Source organism: Nerophis ophidion, linkage group LG16 (genome assembly GCF_033978795.1).
Source record: "Nerophis ophidion isolate RoL-2023_Sa linkage group LG16, RoL_Noph_v1.0, whole genome shotgun sequence".
Classification (NCBI taxonomy): Eukaryota; Metazoa; Chordata; class Actinopteri; order Syngnathiformes; family Syngnathidae; genus Nerophis; species Nerophis ophidion.
This window is the reverse complement of record NC_084626.1, coordinates 17,136,334-17,160,970: the sequence shown is the minus strand read 5'-3', so window position 1 is coordinate 17,160,970 and position 24,637 is coordinate 17,136,334. Positions and strand designations below refer to the sequence as shown.

The window sequence follows — 24,637 nt, the reverse complement described above, 5'->3', positions numbered from 1 at the left end:
AAGCACTTTGGTTCAATTAAAAAAATTTTGTTAATGTGCTATATAAATGAAGTTGCTTTGCCTTGCCTTTTCCCTGCAATTTTCCCCTCGGTCTTAAGTTTTTTCTTTCTTTCCATCACCATGTGCTCCGGCCCGGCTGCACCAAAAAATAATATACATCCATTTAATAAAGTCAAATACAGAAAAGACAACACGAGAAATATCCCACACTTTTCTTTTGTAAATAATATTTGTACAGCCTATAAGGGCATCTACATCAACTATGTGATTTGACTTGGTAGCTGGACAGGACAAAAAAAAATAAAAAAAATAATTGAATCACCACTCTAAGAATCAGAAATGAAAGGTGAATTGTTGTAAGATTCCCGTTTTTAATCTATGTGCCTGCTCGGAATAGGATTGTAAACAATTACGACTAACCTTTTCTTCTGGTCCAATTGTGTCTCCTTCAGATCCGGTCCACGGTCCCCAGAGCGTCAATGTCGTGGATGTCCGGGCGCGTCTGTTGACCATACAGTGGGAGACGTTTGGCTACGCCGTAACACGCTGTCACAGCTACAATCTGACGGTACAAACAGTATTTTATCATCCCTAGTGTCGAAACTTTATTATATATAAGTTATCATTATGTATCATTATACTTCTTAATGAATGGTTGAGTTGTTGGACTACGGCAGGGGTGTCAAAGCTCAGGGGCCGCATGGAGGAAAATCTATTCCCAAGTGGGCCCAAATGGTAAAATCATGGCATGATAATTTAAAAATAAAGACAACTCCAGGTTGTTTTCTTTGTTTTACTTTGGCCAAAAATAGAACAAGCCCATTCTGAAAACGTACAAATCACAATCTGGACACAACACTTCAAGTTTGTTGAAAATTCTGAACAAATTGGTGCAGCTCCAAAAACACAATGATCTTAGACTTGGTCTTAGTGTTTCTACAAAGCCAGGATTAAGTCACAGTCATTCTGGGATTGAACAAAAAACACTACATGTAAACTCTTCGAGGGAGCAAATACCCCCTATGTCATGTCCATGTTTCAATCCAGTGCTAACTCAACAAACCGTAAGAAATGGATGTAAAAACTATTCAAAAGGGTTAAGTTTACTTTTCTCGTGTTTGACAGAGACATTTTGGGGGAGTAGGGGGGTCAAATAACGATGTGCTCCTAGCAGAAGACGTAAAATGTCAGGTTTTAAGTTTCATGTGGGTCGAGGAGGAGGAGCCACAGTCACCCTTTACTGTGTGCCTCTTGCTTGGCCTCGGTACAAAACCATTTGCTTGCCAAACAGAATCGCTATCGTGACATCCAGTGGACACATTTAGAACAGCAGTTTGTTTCGTTAAAAAAAAAAAGCAGCTCATTTTAAATACTTGGCAAACTCATCTCACGAGTCGAACGAAACCGGATCAGGCCCGCGTTTGACACCCCTGGACTACAGTCTTTATATGTCCGTGAGTCTTTATTTTTCATCAAATAATGCTTTGAAATGTTTGCTGTGGAAGAACGAGGACAGGTCCGATGGATGCACTCCGTCTCCCTCTGCAGGTGCAGTACCAGTACGTCTTCAACCAGCAGGAATTTGCGGCCGAGGAGCTCATCCAGACGTCATCGCGCTACACCCTCAGGGACCTGAGGCCCTTCGTCACGGTGCGACTGCGGCTGGTTCTGGCCAACCCCGAGGGCAGCAAAGAGAGCGAGGAGATCGTTAAGCAAACGGAGGAGGACGGTGAGCGCACAGACAACCACGGGGTAATCGCCCTGAGAAGGGAGATGTTTGAGTATACAGACACAAGGACACGACTCGGTTCTGCTCACGTCTGTAATGACTGCCAGGAATAAATCAAATACCAAACATGTACAAGTACACAGTATTTCAACAAATATTCCTAAAAGGCACTCCAGTATTTTTATACAAATATACATTCAATTAACAATTGAGTAGGTTTTCCTGTTCTTTGCACTAATAGACTTTCCCTTAGTGCAGTGTTGTGCCGCGGGATACAGTCTTGTGTGCCGGGGGAGATTATAAAATTTAACCGAATAGGGTTAACAATTTTTTTTTGCTAACCAGTAATCACAATCCGCAAATAATGTGTCGTTGTTGAGTGTCTGTGCTGTCAGACTAACCATGTAATACTCTGCCATATCAGGAGTGGGAAGCTGGTAGCTAATTGCTTTTGTCGTGATCACAATATGCAGACGACAGCGGGAGGTAGTGTGCAGGTCAAAAGGTGTCTATTGCTTAAACCAAAAATAAACAGAAGGTGAGTGCCGGTAAGAAAACGCATTGAAGCTTAGGGAAGGCTGTGCAGAATGAAACTAAAACTGAACTGGCTACAAAGTAAACAAAATCACAATCCTGGAAGACAGCAAAGACTTACAGCGTGTGGAGCAGACAGTGTCCACAAAGTACATCCGAGCATGACATGACAATCAACAATGTTCCCACAAAGGATAGTGTCCGCACAACTGAAATATTATTGATTGCTAAAACAAAGCAGCTGCGGGAAATAGCGCTTTCAGTTGTTAATCGTATCAACATGGGACTGGACAATGTCTTTGCTTGATGCAAAAGTTTATTAAACATGATATATTTTTGAAACAGCTCAACAATCATTGTCATGTTGGCAAGAGTTCTAAAGGGATTGTAAAGGGACATGCTTCAGTCTGAGCAGCGGTGTTCCGCCTTGTACTATTGTTTTTCTTGTCTTCATTCAATAGCGTTACATTCTATTTGGAAGGTAAGATGTGCAGGGCACGAAATTTCCTTTTAAAATGTCCATCCATCCATCCATTTTCTACCGCTTATTCCCTTTTGAGGTTGCGGGGGGCACTGGCGCCTATCTCAGTTACAATCGGGCGGAAAACGGGGTACACCCTGGACAAGTCGCCACCTCATCGCAGGGCCAACACAGATAGACAGTCCCCAATCCCAAATCGCATCCAAAATGAGATGAATGTGAATATTCATATCCAGTGTGTACACCGCCTTCCGCCCGAATGGAGCTGAGATAGGCTCTAGCACCCCCCGCCACCCCCAAAAGGGACACGCGTTAGAAAATGGAAGGATGGGATATATTTATACATGTTATTAATTTATCAGGACACTGAATGGATCGCAACTGTAATTTTCACATTGGCTTAGTCTCTTAGAAGTCATTTCACTTGTGAATTAAATTTATATAGCACTTTTCTCTGGTGACTCAAAGTGCTTTACATAGTGAAATGATCTAAGTTACAATCAAGCCAGTGTGGCCGGGCACCGGGAGCAGTTGGGTAAGGACACAACGGCAGTGACTCGGATGGCGGAGGCGGGTATCGACCCTGCAACCCTCAAGTTGCTGCCACGGCCGCTCTACCAATCGAGCCACGCCGCACCTAAGAAGCCTTTATTAGTTCTTTAGTCAGACGATAGCTGTCCTATCTAGTCTTTAAAGGGGAAAATCATCACCAGACCTATGTAAGCGCCAATATATACCTTGATGTTGCAGAAAAAAGACCATATGTTTTTTTAACCGATTTCCGAACTCTAAAAGGGTGAATTTGGCGATGTAAACGCCTTTTCAATCGTTCGCTGTCGCAGCGATGACCTTTCACCCGTGACGTTACAATGGGAAGCAATCCACCATTTTCTCAAACACATTACACACAGAAGTCAAATCAGCTTTGTTATTTTCCGTTTTTTCGACTGTTTTCCGTACCTTGGAGACATCATACCTCGTCGGTGTGTTGTCGGAGGGTGTAACAACACGATCATGGACGGATTCAAGTTGTCTTACGTGGAGTGTGCATCAATTAGCACGGCAGGCTAATCGATGCTAACATGGCAGAATTGGCAAGAATGTGTGGATATCCTGCGACACTTAGAGCAGATGCATTTCCAACAACAAAGTCAACGAAATCACAAAGGTGAGTTTTGTTGATGTTATTGACTTATGTGCTAATCAGACATATTTGCTCACGGCATGACTGCAAGCTAATCGATGCTTACATGCTATTTAGGCTGGCTGTATGTGCATTTGTAGCTATATTTGCATCCAGCCATTCCCTCCACCCACATTTAATGCCAAACAAACACTTACCAATCGACTGATTTAAGTTGCTCCAATGGTCAAAAGATGCAATCGTTGGTTAGAAGACGATCGCCGAATATCTTCAATAGCTATTCGCTCAATAGCTTCGGTTTCTTCTTCAATTTCGTTTTCGCTATCTGCCTCCACACTCCAACCATCCGTTTCAATACATGCGTAATCTGTTGAATCGCTTAAGCTGCTGAAATCAGAGTCTGAATCCGAGCTAATGTCCCTATATCTTTCAGTTCTATCCGCCATGTTTGTTTGTATTGGCATCACTATGTGATGTCACAGGAAAATGGACAGGTGGATTTACAGATAGCGAAAATCAGGCACTTTAAAGCCTTTTTTCGGGATATTCCATGATGGGTAAAATTTTGAAAAAAAATTCAGAAAATAAAATAAGCCACTGGGAACTGATTTTTATTGGTTTTAACCTTTCTGAAATTGTGATAATGTTCCCCTTTAAGCATGAACTGATGAAACATTGTCTTCTAAAGTAACCTGCACAGTCCTGCTGCAATCCATTTTTTAGGACAAAGGATAGTATTTATTGCAATACTTCCATGAGTACACTTTGATAAGTATACTGTGTATTCTGTATACTTTGTGCGCATATTTTAAAGTAAAGTTAAAGTACTAATGATGTCCCCCAAAGGAACAGGCGGTAAAAAATGGATGGATGGATTGTCACACACATTAGGTGTGGTGAAATTAGTCTCTGCATTTGACCCATCACCATTGTTCGCTCCGAGGGAGGTGAGGGGAGCAGTGAGCAGCAGCGGGAATCATTTTTGGTGATTTAACCCCCAATTCAAACCCTTGATGCTGAGTGCCAAGCAAGGAGGTAATGCTTTCCATTTTTATAACCTTTGGTATGACTCGGCCGGGGTTTGAACACACGTCCTACCGATCTCAGGGCGGACACTAACCACAAGGCCACCGAGCAGGTCGACTGGGTAATGCTGTCCTAAACCTATTACAACAGTGATTCTCAAACCGTGGTACAGTAGTGGTACGCCAAATAATCACTTGATTGAAGTACAGTGTTTTATTTTCCCATTTTCAAACACGGTGTTACTCTTCAAACTGTGTAATATTACAGTGGCCAAGATATTGAATATACTTGTTAAATAAAACCTCTGCCTTGTTTTTAATGAATATTTAGCCCTATTAGGCTACTGTATTATCATTATGGGGGTAACTGGACAGCCAAGTGTTTTCTGAGGTGGTTTCCGAAGCGCGCCAATCGAGACAAGAAGCAGCAATGGTGCTGGGTGGGGAAGCAATATTCCAGAAGCGATTTCCATGTTTCCGTAATAGTGCTTTGATGGCTGCAAGCTCTCTGCACAACATGTCTGTGATAAAGTGGAATAGCTTGACTCCATTACTGCAGCATGCATGATAAGCAGGTTAAAAAGTTCCTTGTAATGATCCCACACGTCCTCAGGCTTCACTGCCCGCCTGATGATCTCCACGCTAATATACATGGAATTAGCTTCCAGGGAAAATCGCATCCCAGCCAAGTGCACGCTCGTCTTCCAAAGACTTAAAAACCCACCCGACGTGACCGCGGAGCAGCGTTTGCTTCGGGGTTGGGAAAAAAGGCATAATTGCTTTGTTCTTAATTGTTTTTTATTTAATCGTCGTGGCGCTCCAGTTTGTAATTCCCTAATTAGGGAGCGGAAAAGCAATTGTGCGCATGGAGGCTAATTACTGTTTGCGCAGTATGGCGAGTATATTTTATTGAGATGGCTCCAAGGAAGCTGCGCGTGCACACGCTGCATGTGTGAAAACACACTTGATGTTTCATTGTAGTGACTGAGCTTCACCGACAGACTAACACAAATTCTTCATTCTGTTGAATTTGTTCATATCATACAGGACTGTATTAGGGATAAGCGGTATGGATGAATGGATGTATCATCAAACTAATGCAGAGGGGCTTCTGTTAGAGCAGTGGTTCTAAACCTTTTTTCAGTGATGTACCCCCGGTGAAATTTTTTTTAATTCAAGTACCCCCTAATCAGAGCAAAGCATTTTTGGTTGAAAAAAAGAGATAAAGAAGTAAAATATAGCATTATGTCATCAGTTTCAGATTTATTATATTGTATAACAGTGCAAAATATTGCTCATTTGTTGTGGTCTTTCTTGAACTATTTGGAAAAAAAGATATAAAAATAACTAAAAACTTGTTGAAAAATAAACAAGTGATTCAATTATAAATAAAGATTTCTACACATAGAAGTAATCATCAACTTAAAGTGCCCTCTTTGGGGATTGTAATAGAGATCCATCTGGATTCATGAACTTAATTTTAAACATTTCTTCACAAAAAAAGAAATGTTTAACATCAATATTAATGGGACATGTCCACAAAAAATCTAGCTGTCAACACTGAATATTGCATTGTTGCATTTCTTTTCACAGTTTATGAACTTACATTCATATTTTGTTGAAGTATTATAAATATGAAAAATATATTTATAAAGGATTTTTGAATTGTTGCTATTTTTAGAATATTTTTTAAAAATCTCACGTACCCCTTGGCATACCTTCAAGTACCCCCAGGGGTACGCGTACCCCCATTTGAGAACCACTGTTTAGAGGACGTACTTCAGTTGGGGTTGTCATAGTTCTGAAAATATATATTTTTTATATTCTCCTCGCTATTGTGACAGAGTTATAAACACAAAAACGGAGGCAGAATATGTCTTTCAGTCAGCAGTGCACACATGTAGCATTGGCTCTTTACCTGTGTCTCCAATGAGGAGGATCTGCCCCTATCGCTGCTGTGCCAATCACGTGGCTCAGGTTCCTTCTACACTAAGCCGGCTAAGGTTATCCAGGGTAAATCCCACTTAACCTTATCCTTGTCCACACACACACACACACACACGCACGCACGCACGCGCGCACACACACACACACACACACACGCACGCACGCACGCACGCACGCACGCACGCACGCACGCACGCACGCGCGCGCACACACACACACACACACACACACACACACACACACACACACACACACACACACACACTACGGTCGTTTTAGACCCCCTCAACCCTCCTCCATCCGCCGATGCAACTCGACCTAGTACGCATGCACAGAAAATGCGCACGTCATAGTCACCTCCAGTGTTGCTTTGTGTGCAAGTTCTTAAATGTAACTTATCTGAACAATATCCAGTGTTGTGGTATTTCAATTAACTAGAATCCAGTGTGCTGTGGGGCCCTATTGTAGTTAATCACACATGAACAATCATAGAATCATCAAATTTTTAATGAAAGTAAACAATGTGATAAAGAACATTTTACATCAATCAATCTAGGGACCTAGCTATCTGGTCAGGACATTCCTCACGCACTTTTGCCCTCACCTTCATTGGCTATTTGTTTTTGGTGACTTTATATACTCTGGACCTTGACGATGAGTCCGCAACATACATGGCTGACAATAACTGATACAGTTTGCTTTGCCAGTCCAAAAGCATTCGGCGTTTTCCGTAGTCTTCCCTCGACAGCCAGGTAATACAAAGCTCACGTTCCCTTTTTTATCACATCCAAGGGAGCCCACATTCTCGTTGACTCTTCTCCAACAAATGGACTAAGTTTCTCGGTAAGTAGAATCACAGCTGACCTGGAAATTGGTAAGTTCTCTTGCCTTCTAAGAAGTGTTGTATCCCAAAAAGCTGCAATTGCTTTCTCTTAAGGTATTCGTGTGTGATTTCCACAAGCGTCTGTACAGACGGAACTCGGGCATGTCTGGATGACTCGCCTTCATATTTCCAGTGCTTAGCTCCGACTTATGAAACCGCTTTATTAGGAAGCTGGCTGTGGCGCGTTCTTTCTGACGTCACTTCCTGTGCGGGACGCGGTCTTTATGGCGTCACTTCCTCTCCCATCTCAGTTTGTAAACGGTCAATGAGTCCAAACAAAGCTAAGAGCCGGAGATTCAAGAAATACACGGTGCACTTACTCCTGTAAAAAAAATGTCAGAGGAGGGGGACATTAAACCATGGATTAGTGTGGCTGAAACGGGGCTTAGACTAAATAATTGTTCATTTTAAGGGGTTATTGTATTGTTGTTAGTGTAGCCATAGCCTTTGTCAGGTTTCCGGCGATTGGATGAGAGCCCATTCTCCTCTGAAACTGAGTTCATGTTTGAGTGTTTGAATTGGAAAAAAATATATCTTTTTTTAACGCAACAAAAAAACATAAGTAGAAAAGAGACAAGTATACACTGAAAAAAAAAAATATTACATTTTAAAATAAAAATACAGAATTCTATTGTGAAATTGACAGTGGTTTTTACACGGAAATACTGCAAAAGGTACAACAGTACCACTTGATTTTCCGTTTGAAAAAAAAACGATTTAAATTTGTCTGACAATAGAGCATTTATTACTTATTGTGATATTGGAATAATGCATGTTGTTGACACATGTGAAGGACCGCGTCTCACTAGTCAGCTAGTGGTGAATGTCCCTCCACAATGTGAAGCTGCTGCTAAATCTCTAATCCTCATAGATATATATGTTTCTTGCAAGTACTTTAGGGACGGCGTGGCGCAGTGGAAGAGTGGCCGTGCGCAACCTGAGGGTCCTTGGTTCAATCCCCACCTAGAACCACCCTCGTCACGTCCGTTGTGTCCTGAGCAAGACACTACACCCTTGCTCCTGATGGGTGCTGGTTAGCGCCTTGCATGGCAGCTCCCTCCATCAGTGTGTGAATGTGTGTGTGAATGGGTAAATGTGGAAGTAGTGTCAAAGCGCTTTGAGTACCTTGAAGGTAGAAAAGCGTTATACAAGTACAACCCATTTATCATTTACTTTATTATCATTATTATTATTATATATATTAATAATAATTATATATCCGCCCGAATGCAGCTGAGATACTTGCCAACGACCGCCCGCGACCCCAAAAGGGACAAGCGGTAGAAAATGAATGGATGGAATATATTAATATTACTGGAAGTCTAGAGGAATAAGAATAGCTCGACATGCTCCACTACACATCACAATAGTATACAATAATGCCTAGCTAACCGCTAAGCTAGAACTACTGAATGTCAAGAAGGGTGGGCAGATCGATATAGATATCGTTAGTAATGTTACGGTTAATGTTGATATCAAAGTGATTAGATATACATTTTTCATGATCAAAAAATCGTTTTTGTTTGTCGTTATTGTTTTTTTTCCAAACTCAAGAAATTAGAGCCAATGGTAGTGTTTTATTTGGTTTACTTATTTTGCACTATTTACTTTTTTGTTTTTTATTTTTTATTTATGTATTTACTTGACAGGGACAGTACGGTTAAACATTGCTGCCCATAGGTAACCAATGTTAAAGTACGTACGATTTCCAGCCACAGGCTAATTGCAACCTTCGTCCCTGGTTAGGCTTTTAAAAAAATAAAGTTGAGAAAAGTGTAAAACACATATGTGAGGGAGCATGGCCTGCGGGCCTGCAGCAAGGCGGGGTGTGCCAGGGCCGGCTCCGAGATCGGCGACAGGTGCGTAGATGGCCCACCTGGGCGCCTTTACCTGTCACTCTATAAAAAGGGCAGCAGCCGGGAAGGAAGAGAGGGGAGAAGTGGGAGTTGATGTTCGAGAGAAAACCCGAACACGAGCATGAGTGCGAGCACGAGCGAGAGCGAGACCGAGACAGAGACGAGAGCGGATGGCTGAAAAGCAACTTGAAGAGCGAGACCGTCAGGAGAGGCAATTGCTGAAAAGCAGAATGATAAGTTTACTGAAAAATAAACCAAATCACAAAACCGTCGAGCCTGTCATGTCTCTTCTGGGTGGTCTGAAGTGCAATACTTACACAACAAATTAAGGTTATACAATTTGTAAGTATTATAAGTGAATAAGAAATGTATATGAATATATTTAGTTGTGATTGAACATCTAATCTTTTGATAATTTTGACAATTGTAAGTATGAACCGAAGTATTGGTACCGTTCGTCCAATATTGCCCCAGTAATTACTTGGTATTGAATTGATAACCACATTTGTAGTATTGCCCAAAACTAATGTAAAACAGAGAGTAACCATCTAACAGTAGATTAACAAGTAGATTCATTATAGTTTTGGAAAAATAATATAACTGGAAATGATGCAACATGTTACTGCTAAATTAAGAGCCTTTGTAACTGGTTTTGAAATGGTTCTATTTTCTTTTGAATAATACTTTGTGACATACTATATTGTTATCACAGGAGGCTGCAATATATATCACAATATATATTTATGTGAATTGAAAATTATTGCTGTTGGAGGCCTATAAAGTCACAGTCAGGGCAACACTGCCGGCTTGTACATCTTTCTCCCCCGTTGTTGTTTTTATCCACTTTTCCATACGCTGGTAATTTCAAACGACTGTTTGACACGACAAACCTCGGGTGATGCACCCAAAGGTGCCCGGAAGACAAATGTTGCGTGCATCCATTGTTCACAGCAGCCCATTAACCTAAACGTGACACTGGCATTTGTCAGGAAGCTGTCAGCTGGACCCGATGCAGCTGCTTTCCCGCCAGACGTCCTATTTGTCAAAGCTGTGTCACCTCTACACGTTCACACTTCCTCACTGTTCACTCTCACACAATGTCACACAATGTCTCCATCTAGGATGCTGAGAAATAATGAAGTATGACTGTATTGACTCCTAATTGTTTGGATGCACATATGACTTTATTCTTTACTTTGTATTAGCGTTGTCCCGATACCAGTATTTTAGTACCGGTACCAGTACCAAAATGATTCTCGGTACTTTTCTAAATGAGGGGGACCACAAAAAAATTGCATTATTGGCTTTATTTTAACAAAAAATCTTATGGTACATTCAACATGTGTTTCTTATTGCAATCAAATAACAATTGTGTCCTTTAATAAAATAATAAACATACTAGACCAGTGGTTCTCAACCTTTTTTCGGTGAGGTCCCTCCTGTGAACCTTTTTTTAATTCAGGTACCCCCTAATCAGAGCAAAGAGATAAAGAAGTAAAATACAGCGCTATGTCATCAGTTTCTGATTTATTAAATTGTATAACAGTGCAAATTATTGCTCATTTGCAGAGGTCTTTCTTGAACTATTTGGGAAAAAAAAGATACAAAAATAACTAAAAACTTGTTGAAAAATAAAGAAGTTATTCAATTATGAATAAAGATTTCTACACATGGAAATAATCATCATCTTAAAGTGCCCTCTTTGGGGATTGTAATAGAGATCCATCTGGATTTATGAACTTAATTCTAAACTTTTCTTTACAAAAAAATAAATATTTAACATCAATATTTATGGAACATGTCCACAAAAAAAAAATCTAGCTGTCAACATTGAATATTGCATGGTTGTATGTTTTTCACAGTTTATGAACTTACATTCAGATTTTGTTGAAGTATTATTCAATAACAGTACTTATAAAGGATTTTTAAATTGTTGCTATTTTTAGAATATTTTTAAAAAATCTCACGTTCCCCTTGGCATACCTTCAAGTACCCCCAGGGGTACGCGTACCCCCATTTGAGAACCACAGTACTTTTAGTTGTGAGTAAACAAACAAAGGCTCATAATTTAGTCTGCTGGCATATGCAGTAACATATTATGTAATTCCTCATTCTATTTTGTCAAAATTATGAGGGACAAGCTGTAAAAATTGCTTCCATCCATACTTTCTGTTTTAACATGTTCTAGCTACACTTCTGTTAAAATGTAATAATCACTTATTCTTCTGTTGTTTGGATGCTTTACATTAGTTTTGGATGATACCACACATTTTGGTATCAGTCGGATACCAAGTAGTTACAGGATCATACATTGGTCATATTCAAAGTCCTCATGTGTCCAGGGACATATTTACTGAGTTTATAAACACAATATACATTTTTTTAAAAACAAAAGAAGATGCTGTGATGCCAAAAATTATCGACGTAATCATAGTAGTATCAACTAGATACGCTACTGTACTTGGTATCATTACAGTGGATGTTGGGTGTAGATCCACCAATGGCGTTTGTTTACATTGTGACGCAAGTGAGCTACGGTGTGTAGTGAAGCATTTTTAGCTATTTCTCTTCCTTCAGGGATGATACCTGTGAGAAACTTTAACCAGGGACATATTTACTGAGTTTATAAACATAATATGAATTTGGAAAAAAGGAAAAAAGATTTTGTGACGATAAAAAGTATCAATGTAATTTTAGTCGTATCGAATAGATACGCTATTTTACTTTGTATCATTACAGTGGATGTTAGGTGTAGAGCCACCCGTGGCGTTTGTTTACATTCAAGGTGCTAGCTTGCTGTTAGTGGTTAGCTATTGTATCCTTCCCACGGTGTGTAGTAAAGCATGTTTAGCTATTCTTTGTCCTGCAGGGATGATACTTGTAAGAAACTTACATTATTTGTCGCCATGGAGGCCAGGGTTAGTGATTTTAAAGTAGCTAAAATGCTGCCGACTGCGAATGGACGTTCGCTGCTAGCTAGCTAGCCATGTCTTCAAGTAGGCTGACCATATTCTGAAATCCCAAAAAGAGGACATATATATGCGTGCCAAGGCGGGCAGCACGCCAAGGCCCGTACTAAGTGAAAATTTAACAATGATACTTGAACATGCTTTATAAATAATATATTTATTTAAATAAAGCATTTTTTCTACTCTGTTGACAGTATAACAAAATCAGTCACACTTATATTATGTAACATTCACAGTTTTAGAAAAAGTACAGAGGTAGCAATTTTAAAAATAACCTCTTGTATGTAATATACACATAAATAATGCCTCAAAACAGGTTAATTATATTTAAACAAAAAACAAGTAACAGCCCATTCTTTAAAATGTCTCTTCTCAGTCTAGTGGACCATTCTAATGTAAAAAAAATATAAATAATGCCTCAAAACATTTGAAACAAAAACAGATGTTCTCAGAGAATACACCATAGGTGAAGGGTATTTCACAAATCAGTTAAAACAATAAAAACCGAGGTAGCATTTCTGAACCAATTATTTTAGGCTTCTGTAAAAAAAAATTAAAAAAATTATGCAGAGTCAACATTTCAAACATAAAAAAGGACCTTTCCCGGCAAAACTTGAACCAACACTTCCTCTCAACAGCGTCACTTCCGTAACTTCGCCGGAAGTTCTGCCCCCCAGCCAAAGCCATTGGCTAAAACCCCGTAGCCAGCCGCTACAATATTTACAGCTAGAATTCACCAACTCCAGTTATATATATATATATATATATATATATATATATATATATATATATACGTAACTTAACCCTGGACGTACATTGAAAATACACTCAACCCTAATTCCAAATGCCGGACAATTGAGGCATTTAAAAAAAACCGCCCGGTCACCCCGGACACCCCCGCAAAAGAGGACATGTCCGGGGAAAAGAGGACGTATGGTCAGCCTACTTAAAGCACCTCTTCCGGGGGGCGTTTCAGTGTTATAACTTAACCTATATCTTTAGTTTTAAAGCCAACATGCGTCCGTTCTCCCTTTTATGTCTACACACAGTGATTGTTTGTAAAAACTCAGTGATTGTGCGCTGTCGAAATGTATCTTCTCCTCCCAAAACCAGCATTGTCATGACGTGACGATGCACCGTTATGCCCGGGAAACGGTACTTTTCAAACAGCTTTTAATAGCGTTTTTGATTCATTAGTACCGCGATACTATACCAGTACAGGTATACCATACAACCCTACTCTGTATTCAGTGACGCAAACAAACCTTTCCAATTCCCTTTTTCTATGTCAACATGGCCGTCAAGCCCAAACAAGTAGCTGTTGAAGAGCAAAAAACAAAAAAGCAAAAACACAACATTTTTAATATTGTCCCCGCTTGTAAAAAGTAATGGACACATGTCTCACACACTAATCCCACATGGAGTTACTGTAATCCAGACTGCATTCATCTCCACGAACATAAATATGAAGATGAAGAAGAACATGGAAATGGAAAATGATTCTCAGATGGATTAGTGCATGTCCTGACTGGTGCCCAGATGGGGATTTGGTCCAACCATGGGACAGAGCAGCTCTGCGGTGTAGAAAACCATAACAAATACATGAAGGAATGATTAGATAATGCGGTGATGTTCAGGCTGGCCAAAATGCTGAATATGTTTACGTTCTTTGCAATCCAAGTGAAATGTAAACAAGAATATTCACACGTTTGTTATCCTTATTTGTTATTGAAAAGAACATTGATGTTCATATCTTTCAGGACATGCCGATTATCTTTTGAATTTTCCCAAAAAGTCTCACATTGCTATCAAAAATGATTGTTACATTTTTTTCAAGTTCAACATTTTTCAGCAGATTCAAGCCAACTCAACATTTAAGATTCAAGATTCAAGATTGTTTATTGTCATATGCACAGTTAAACAGACAGTTTGCCGTACAATGAAAATCTTACTTTGCTAGTCCACCTTTCAACAAGTCAGACGGTACTTAGCTAAAAATAAAAAAATAAAAATAGAAATATATATACAAGGCACAGTAAGTAACATAACATTATTGCACCTTCTGATTGACAGTCAACAGTATAAATATGGAGGTGACCTTGGGTCACAGCAGCAGTTAAAATGTATTTAGTGATCACAAGTGAAAGGTGTCTACAGTGATGGTTCACAGTTCGGGGGTGGTCAAAGTAGCTGTCTTTTGTTCAAAAAGTCAAAGTAAAAATGGGGGGGGGGGGGGAAGCTAGCATTCACAAGTTAGCATTCACAAACCTGATGGCATGTGGGTATAAACTGGTTGTCAGTCTCATAGTCCTGGATTTCAGGCTCCTGTATCGTCTGCCTGATGGTAGGAGGCTGAAGAGACTGTGCTGGGGGTGTGTACTGTCCTTTATGATGTTGTGTGCTCCCAAGGTAATATTACGCACCCCTATTTTTTTACTTTTCCCAAAAATGTTTTATTCTAAATAGTGTTGTCCCGATACCAATATTTTGGTACTTTTACCGGTACCAAAATTATTTCGATACCCTTTGGTATTTTTCAATATTTTTCTGAATAAATGGGACGACAAAATTGCATTATTGGCTTTACATTATCAAAAAAATCTTACGGTATAAACAAGACAACTTGTCTTTTATTAGTAAGTAAGCAAACAAAGGCTCCCAATTAGTCTGCTGACATATGCAGTAACATATTGTGTCATTTTCTATTCTATTATTTTGTCAAAATTATTAAGGACAAGTGGTAGAAAATTCATTCTTATTCTACTTGTTTGTTTACTGTTAAGATCTGCTTACTTTTCTTTTAACATGGTCTAGCTACACTTCTGTTAAAATGTAATAATCACTTATTCGGGACGGCGTGGCGCGGTGGAAGAGTGGCCGTGCGCAACCCGAGGGTCCCTGGTTCAATCCCCACCTAGTACCAACCTCGTCACGTCCGTTGTGTCCTGAGCAAGACACTTCACCCTTCCTCCTGATGGGTGCTGGTTAGCGCCTTGCATGGCAGCTCCCTCCATCAGTGTGTGAATGTGTGTGTGAGTACCCTGAAGGTAGATAGAAAAGCGCTATACAAGTACAACCCATTTACCATTTTAAGTTTTTTCTTCTGTTGTTTGGATGTTGTTTGGATTAGTTTTGGATGATAACACACATTTGGGTATCAGCCCGTTACCAAGTAGTTACAGGATCATACAATGGTCATATTCAAAGTCCTCATGTGTGCAGGGACATATTTACTCAGTTTATAAACATAATATAAATTTAAAAAAAAACAAAAGAAGATGTGATGCCAAAGAATATCGACGTAATCATAATAGTATCAACTAGATACGCTACTGTACTTGGTATCATTACAGTGGATGTCAGGTGTAAATCCACCAATGACGTTTGTTTTAATTTTGACGCCGGTGAGCTACGGTGTGTAGTGAAGCATGTTTAGCTATTCCTCGTCCTGCAGGGATGATACTTGTAAGAAATGTACTTTATGTGTCGCCATGGAGGCGAGGATTAGTGATTTAGAAGTAGCTAAACCACTGCCGACTGCGGATGGACTTTAGCCGCTAGCCAGCTAGCCATGTCTTATTGCAATTCTTCCTGAGGGTGTTTCAGTGTTATAACTTCACCTTTATCTTTAGTTTTTAAGTCAAAATGGGTACGTTCTCCCTTTTCCGTCTACACACTGTGTCTGCTTCTAAGTACTCTGTGATTGTGCACTGCCGAACATGCTCGTCTGCTCGTACACCAGCAATGTCATGACGTGACGACAACGGGGGTGTGGGGGGCTAGCGGACCGGTACCTTTCAGAGTACCGTATATGATTCATTAGTATGGCGGTACTATACTAATACGGGTGTATTATACAACTCTAATTCTATATTATATGAAATCGTTGCGACACTTAAACATTCAGCTTATTTGAGACATTCATTTGTTTCTGAGATTTCAAAATTCCTTCCCTTAAAATCAATGGCATTTTTAAAGATATCCCAACCTATGTGCACAAACGGTATGTCAGCCATTTTGGTTAGGACCAGCCATTATGGGTCAAAACAAGCAGTCCTACTTTGACGAACTCCTTCTAGGGACATTTACCAAATGCGCCCAAATCAAAATCCGGTATACTAGTCAGATGGATATAGATCATTTCTCAGGAATCTGAATTATGCAGCCCACAAGCCCATAGTTCGTGGCCCCCAAAGTGACTTCAGAGTTTTGTGTAATTGCAACCCACACACCCTGGGCGGCTACTAGTTGAATATATTAGGGCAGTGCTTCTCAAACTTAAGTACCGACTCAGAAAACCCTTGACTCTCCAAGCATCACCATAACAACTGACATTAAAATACACTAGCGTAGTATTACTTAAAAAAAGTCAGAGGTTTTATTTAACAAGAATACTTAACATTTCTGGCCACTGTAACATTACACAAATTTTTAACAAGTTGTTTGAATATAAGAAAATAAAACACTGTACTTAAATAATGAATTAAATACAATTAATTTCACATAAAAGTTAAATAAACAGTGTACGACTATATATATATATATATATATATGTATATATATATATACATATATATCAGTCAATTCATTGGTGTTTATTATCAATCTATCAAGATAACAAAATAAATAAAATTCAGTATTTTATTTATGTAGTTTGATCATTTTGCTTGACTGATGTTATAACATCATGTAGTTTATTTTGTACATATGTAGCATCATCTACAATTATACAAATAATTGCTATTGCGACATCCAGTAGACACATTTAGAACAGCTGTTTTTTTTTCATTTAAAAATGTCAAGGTAATTTTTATACTTAGCGGGCCGGATGAAACCTGTTTGCGGGCCTGATCCGGCCCTCGGCCCGTACTTTTGATACCCCTTCTCTATCTACAGCAGCCCCCAGGTAAATTGAGTTTGAGACCCCTGGCATACGCTATATGAAGTGGGCAGGGCATGGCGGAAAACTTTGAATCTCAAGCTGATGATTCTCCTCTAAATATACTTGTTAATAACTGGATTCCACAGATCTTGGATCTGGGTCAAATTGCATTGATTCCCTTGTTGTCAAAGTTACTTGTTTTAACTACCTTCCACATGGTCTGATTCGCCCAAAGCTTTATAAATGGGTTGTACTTGTATAGCGCTTTTCTACCTTCAAGGTACTCAAAGCGCTTTGACACTTCTTCCACATTTACCCATTCACACACACATTTACACACTGTTGGAGGGAGCTGCCATGCAAGGCGCTAACCAGCACCCATCAGGAGCAAGGGTGAAATGTCTTGCTCAGGACACAACGGACGTGACGAGGTTGGTACTAGGTGGGGATTGAACCAGGGACCCTCCGGTTGCTGACGGCCACTTTCCCATTGCGCCACGCCTTCCCATACGGCGGGTTAGTTTGACGTTCATTTTGTCTTTGTGTGTATGCATTTACTCCAGTTACACACATGCTGGCAAAATATAGTAGAACAAAAGTGGAAACTCTGTTTCAGATGGCCTGATTTCTTTCCATCCTTTCAATGTGGGGATGCGAGGGTCCGTTCACCAATTGTAATTGTTTTTGAATAATATGAGCTACTTCACTGAATGGTCAATGGGTCCCATTCAGCAACCGTTTTTAAGAACACATTTTGTTCTTAGGCCCACTTGCAAAGTTTTTAAGGATGATTTTGTATTCACCAATGTTTTCTTAGCTGAGATTTGTTCGTAGGAAGAACAAAATCTACGAGTGCTCCAGAGCACTCTTAGGGTGGCCTATTTGTTCTTAAGTGGGACGAGTTCCCTTACTTCTATTGTCTAATGTTAAATTAATATCATAGATAGATAGATAGATAGATAGATAGATAGATAGATAGATAGATAGATAGATGGATAGATGGATAGATGGATAGATGGATGGATGGATGGATGGATGGATGGATAGATAGATAGATAGATAGATAGATGGATAGATGGATAGATGGATGGATAGATGGATAGATAGATAGATAGATAGATAGATAGATAGATAGATAGATAGATAGATAGATAAGACAGACAGACGGACAGACATAGCAAAATGAGCAATATATAGACTCTTCAAAATACCGTGTGCGTGCACATGCACGCACGCTCGCACACACACACACACACACACACACTCAAACACAGGCACTGCAAGATGGCAAGATGCCGCAGATTGTGCCCTGGGGAGGGAGTGCATATTTCACGACCATGTACAAAGTGAAAAATATTTCTTTAAACGCTTTAAGCTACAGAGAGCTGACCCCCCTTTCTTAAACTTACATTTTGCCATTATGTATGTCCCCCACGGGATAATACGAATAGCTCTTCTGTAATCTGTTTGTGTTTTCTCCATGTGTCTGATGTTTGACTTTTCCGCAGGAATTGTGCCCTTTTATGGGGAATTAAGAGTGTTTACCCATGCAAATTACGGAATTAAGGGTGTTTACATATGCATATTGTGGAAATAAAGGTGTGTTTATATGCAAATTATGATGGACAGGCACGCGCTAAACATTTGGCATTCAGCAACTTAAGAACAGCAGGTGGGAACAATTTGGGCGTTTAAGAACAAACTTCAATCGACTCGTCTTAGGAAATCACTTAGGAAGAAAGCTGAATGGGGCCCAATGACTCTATTTGGTATTTCATCTGGGTCAAGCTGAGGATATTGATAGCTAATAATGTGATTACTGTAATCACATAAGGCTTACAAATAAAAGCCTTCACAAGTAGCCAATTAATTTTCCAAATGAGGCTGAGCTGAGGACAAAACAAACATGTTGGAAGAAAAAGTGAGGTACATAATTTGTATAATCAAAGTATGTTTTTTTTTTTTTTTTTTAAGTATTGTTGCTCTTCCAGCATGGCTCTCCCATAGGTGGAGGCAGCATGAGTGCAATAGGACGCCACACGTCCTACATCCAGACTAAGCACCACAAGCTGAAGGTTTGGAACACCAGCAGAGCAAACGTGAGGGCTTGGACAAGCAGGGAATTGAGAGAAAAGTAGACGTTCACATGAAAGCTTTGATTAAAGAGTACAGCTGCGAATGAGGAAGAATCATGTTTTGGGGGCATTTGGAGAGGAAAGCCAAAGAAAAAAGAAATTGATTTCATGGCGCTAGGAACAATTAAACACATAGGGCTTCATCACAAGTAAAGCACATTTTTCTAAAAGTGGAACACGCTGGAAGTTAATCAAGTTGAGGTCAGCAGATATCTGCTCAGTCCTCAAGGTGCACGGCAACGTGCACTCACTCACACACACACACACACACACACACACACACACACACACACACACACACACACACACACACACGCACACACACACGCACGCGCACGCACACACACACACACACACACACACACAAACAACATGAACAAGTGAATGATAAGGTGTTGAATGGAAATGACAGAATCTAATTGCATTTCTTTGTTAGGCTGATTTCATTTGCAGGCGCGGCCCTAATCAACACATTTTAATTACTGAATGAAAATAGTCTGTATAATTGTTTGGAGGCTATTTGTCAGTGTCCATCATGCACCGCCATTCGTAAACCATCTTTGTCACCTGTGTAACACAAAAACATTAATCAAAGCTGAGACAATAACACAAACAAAACAGTAACACAACTTAAGTTGTGAACATGCAACAATGTTCAATATATTTTTGCCAAGAAGGAAAAGTCCAACAGGACCTAAAAAGGCATAAGATAACGTAGAGCAATGCTGTTGATAGATAAAAAGATGCATGCATGTACAGATGGTTGGGTAGAAGGACGGACGGAAGGACAGATGCAAAGGCATTGATGGAGTGACAGATGTATATGCAGATACAAGAATGGATAAAGACAGATAGTTGATTTTAAGGATGGATAGGTCAATGAATGGATGAAAAAAGATGGATTGACGATGGCTGGATTGACAGATAGATGAATGACTGGAGAAAGATAGAAACATGGATGGCCGGATGGATAGATGGACAGGAAAATATATGGATACCTGGCTGGATGGATGGATAGGTTGATAGATGGATGGACAGATAGATGGATGGATGGATGGTTAGATGGCTTGATGGATGGATGGATGGATAAACATACAGATGGGCAATGGATGGATGGCTGATAAAGACAGATGGACGGATAATAGTATGGACAAAAAGAGTGATGTACAGATAGACATATGGATGGACCAAGTCCGGGTGGACGGAGACAGATGGACAGACAGACGAACGGCTGGACGTGTGGGTGGGTAGGTAGATAGATGGTGGAATGCATTGGTAGATACATTAATGAATAGGTAGATAGATGGCTGAATTGATAAGTAGATACCGTATTTTTCGGAGTAAGAGTCGCACCTGCCGAAAATGCATAATAAAGAAGGAAAAAAACATATTTAAGTCGCACTGGAGTATAAGTCGCATTTTTGGGGAAAATGTATTTGATAAAACCCAACACCAAGAATAGACATTTGAAAGGCAATTTAAAATAAATAAAGACTAGTGAACAACAGGCTGAATAAGAGTACGTTATATGACGCATAAATAACCAACCGAGAAGGTGCCTGGTATGTTAACATAACATATTATGGTAAGAGTCATTCAAATAACTATAACATATAGAACATGCTATACGTTTACCAAACAATCTGTCACTCCTAATGAGCTAAATAATATTATTTGATATTTTACGGTAATGTGTTAATAATTTCACACATAAATCGCTCCTGAGTATACGTCGCATCCCTGGCCAAACCATGAAATAAAACTGCAACTTATAGTCTGAAAAATACGGTAAATGTATGAATGGATAGATAGATGTATGGACAAGGAAACAGATGGAGGTTTGAATCCGTAGCTAGATGGATGAATGAATAGGTTGATAGATGGATGAATGGCTCGATAGATAGATTAATGGATAGGTAGAAATATTAATGAATGGATGAGTGGATTGATAGATGAATACATTGGTAGCTAGATAGATGAATGGATCAATAGATGGATCAGTTGATATATCAATAAATAAATAGGTTGATAGATTAGTTAATGGATCGGTAAATAGATGAATGAATAGGTTGATAGGCGAATGAATGAATAGGTAGGTAGATAGATGGATGAATAAATCGGTACAGATGGATGAATGAATAGTTAGATAGACGGATAGATAGATGAATGAATAGGTATGGGAGGATGAATACATCGGTAAATAGATGAATGGATAGGTATATAGACAGATTAATGAATATGTAGACAGATGGGTGAATGGATGGGTAGATACAGTAGTTGGATGAATCAATGAATAGATGGATGGATTAATGTATGGGTAGACGAATAGATGAATGAATAGGTAGCAAGATGGCTCAATGGATAAGTAAATATATACAGTAGGTGAATGGTTAAGTGGGTAGATGGATGAATGGTGGAAAATAAATTGATAGGTAGGTAGATGCATGAATTAATAAATGAATGAAATGATGGATGGATGGATGTATAGCTCGATAGGAGGATTGATGAATGAATGAATAAGTAGTTATTTGTGTGCCTCATTGAACAGGAAGTAGACAAAAGCATTCACACATGTCACATTTTCAGTTTCATCTTGCCCATGCATGTTAGCGTGCAATTTGGAAGGTGTGAAGCGTCATGTCTGCAGCGTGTACTCATTGTGAGTGTGTGCTGTATGGTGTGTGTGTCCGTGTGTGTGTGTGTTGCGCGGCGTAACACAGTGTGGGGTTTTCTTCGCGCGCCAGTTTCCATGTCTGACACGTTTATTCGCACGTTCAAATACGCCCTAAAGTGTCTTTGGTAAAACACACAAAATGTCTTGTTGGCTCACTTGTCACTAGGCAGATTGCACTTGTTTTCAGGTTTTATAAAAAAATACTCTTAACACCCCTGATTCTTCAAAAAATGTCTTCATGTTGTGTTTCCTGGTGCAGTGCCTGGCTCGGTGCCCATGGAGTCCCTGCAGAACACGCCTTACGAGGAAAAGATCTTCTTACAGTGGAAGGCTCCCAATGAGACCAACGGGATCATCACACAGTACGAGGTGAGTCAGCGACCCAGGTATCAAACACTTAAACTATGCAATACCCTTCTGTCTGTAGAATTAGATGCTTAACTCAGTCTGAAATATTATTTGTGGAACACAAATATCATGTAGTTCAGGCCTGGGTTTGACTCAGGGGCCACATTTAGAGATAGAAATGTGTCTGGGGGCCGGTATATCTATTTTTATGAACACAAATACAAAACCTCACAATAATGTCTAATTGAATGCTTAAAACGTTATGACAGACCGCCTTAAAAAACATTAAGGAATTTTCCATTTTTCTATGAATGATAAAACACTGAATATTGACAAAATATGAACGTCACACCCCCGTTCCATCAACACATTTTACAATCAAGTGAAACGCAACAAAAACGCAACAAACAGTGAAATATGACAAAAAAGGGTACAAAATAAACCCACCTACAATGTGATATATCAGACACATCACTAAGCTTAAGAACTTTGTAGTGAAAATCTCCTTCCGTGTTTGTAGAAACGCTCCCCACCCACACTGCTTGGTGACTCTTCTGAGCTATTGTGACTTACATTGCCATACTAACTAATTAGATGACCATAGTTAATAATTAGATGACCATAGTAACTAATTAGATTACCATAGTAACTGGTAGTATATCATCCATAAGCGCAGATTCCAACCATCGAATAGTTCAAGACTTATAGTCGTTAGAAAACATCACTGCACATCATAATGGCAGCTACACTTTCCATCTTAAAGATCTAAAACAAATATTTGGGAATGTCCGGCGGGCCTGATTGAAAAGCTCAACGGGCCACATGTGGCCTTAATTTGCCCAAATTTGATGTAGTTGATTAGCTGGCGATGCACAATACTTGGTAAATAATAGATCAGTTATTCCTGTTGTTATAAGTTTGTAAAGACGGGATTAGTTCTAGTTCATTGTTTTAGCAAAGACTTAGACCCGGTCCAGTTTTTGCAGTGATGTTAGCGGCCGTGTAGTTCAAATGTCTGGACTAGAGACAATAGATGAGTGGTCCCTGCAATATCAAGTAACAGGAATATGAAATAATTCAGAACAAGACTTCACTGGTGTATGGAAAATGAAATAAATATTAGACCTACTCTGAAGTTAATATTTCATCCCATCACATCACTGCCATGGTACATTCACATTACATATGACTGGTATCCAGGAATAGATGTGATGTTATTAAAAAAGTTATCTTGGTGTGATCCAAAAACTGTGTGGATGTAAGAGCAGCTTGTCCATGGAGTTTCTCCCTGACAGCCTTCACAGGGTCTTTGGATGTGATGCATTTGTGTGTGTGTGTGTGTGTGTGTATGGGATAGTTTCTTCAGGCTAAAGTTGAGTTGAACCTTCCAACTGATGAATTATTGACCTCCATCTCTTTGGCTGTCACTGTGTCTGACTCGCTGTTCCCCAAGATGACAAAAAGGACCCCGAAAGAATAAAGTGATTTAAAAAAAACAAAAAAAAAAACACATAGTCTGTGCAACAAGACACATTTTTCTGTATTGACATATTTGGTTGGCTTTTGGAAATTTTGACAGTTCGGCAGCAGTACATGAAGCGTGGTTTTCTTTATACCTGTGAAATGTAAAAATAATTTATTTTTCACAGACTCTATGTAGAATACAGTACATGAATATTTTTTGTTATTTTCCTTTTACTGTCATTCAAATTTGAACTTTACAGTATAGATAAGAACATAATTTTTTTGCATCAGCTCGTTTTTGTGCAGGATAAAAGAGCAACGAGGTGCAGAGTGTATGCATTTACAAAAGAAAGTGCAAATATAAATAGATTTACTTTTGCATATGCATCCACAATTACAGATGCACGCCAGGAGGTTATGTAATCAATGGGTTTGTTTAAAAGATGTTAAATAAAATAAACGCTGGTGGTGGATGAGTAAAAAAATACAATCTCGACTGGGCTCCTAAGGGGGCCTAGTCTGGAGTGGGAACAAACCTCCATAGCAAAGCACACATACATATTACA

General features: G+C 39.4%; 1 protein-coding gene across 1 annotated transcript in view; it reads left to right on the top strand.

Annotated features, from left to right (window-relative positions):
• The window catches only part of ptprt (protein tyrosine phosphatase receptor type T), a 489,779-nt gene that overhangs the window by 159,928 nt on the left and 305,214 nt on the right, over window positions 1–24,637 (top strand). Inside the window, exons 9-11 of the mRNA XM_061874425.1 lie at window positions 453–568; window positions 1,549–1,729; window positions 22,519–22,628. Of these exons, the coding sequence (XP_061730409.1) occupies window positions 453–568; window positions 1,549–1,729; window positions 22,519–22,628 (407 nt within the window). The remainder of the gene's footprint in view (window positions 1–452; window positions 569–1,548; window positions 1,730–22,518; window positions 22,629–24,637) is intronic.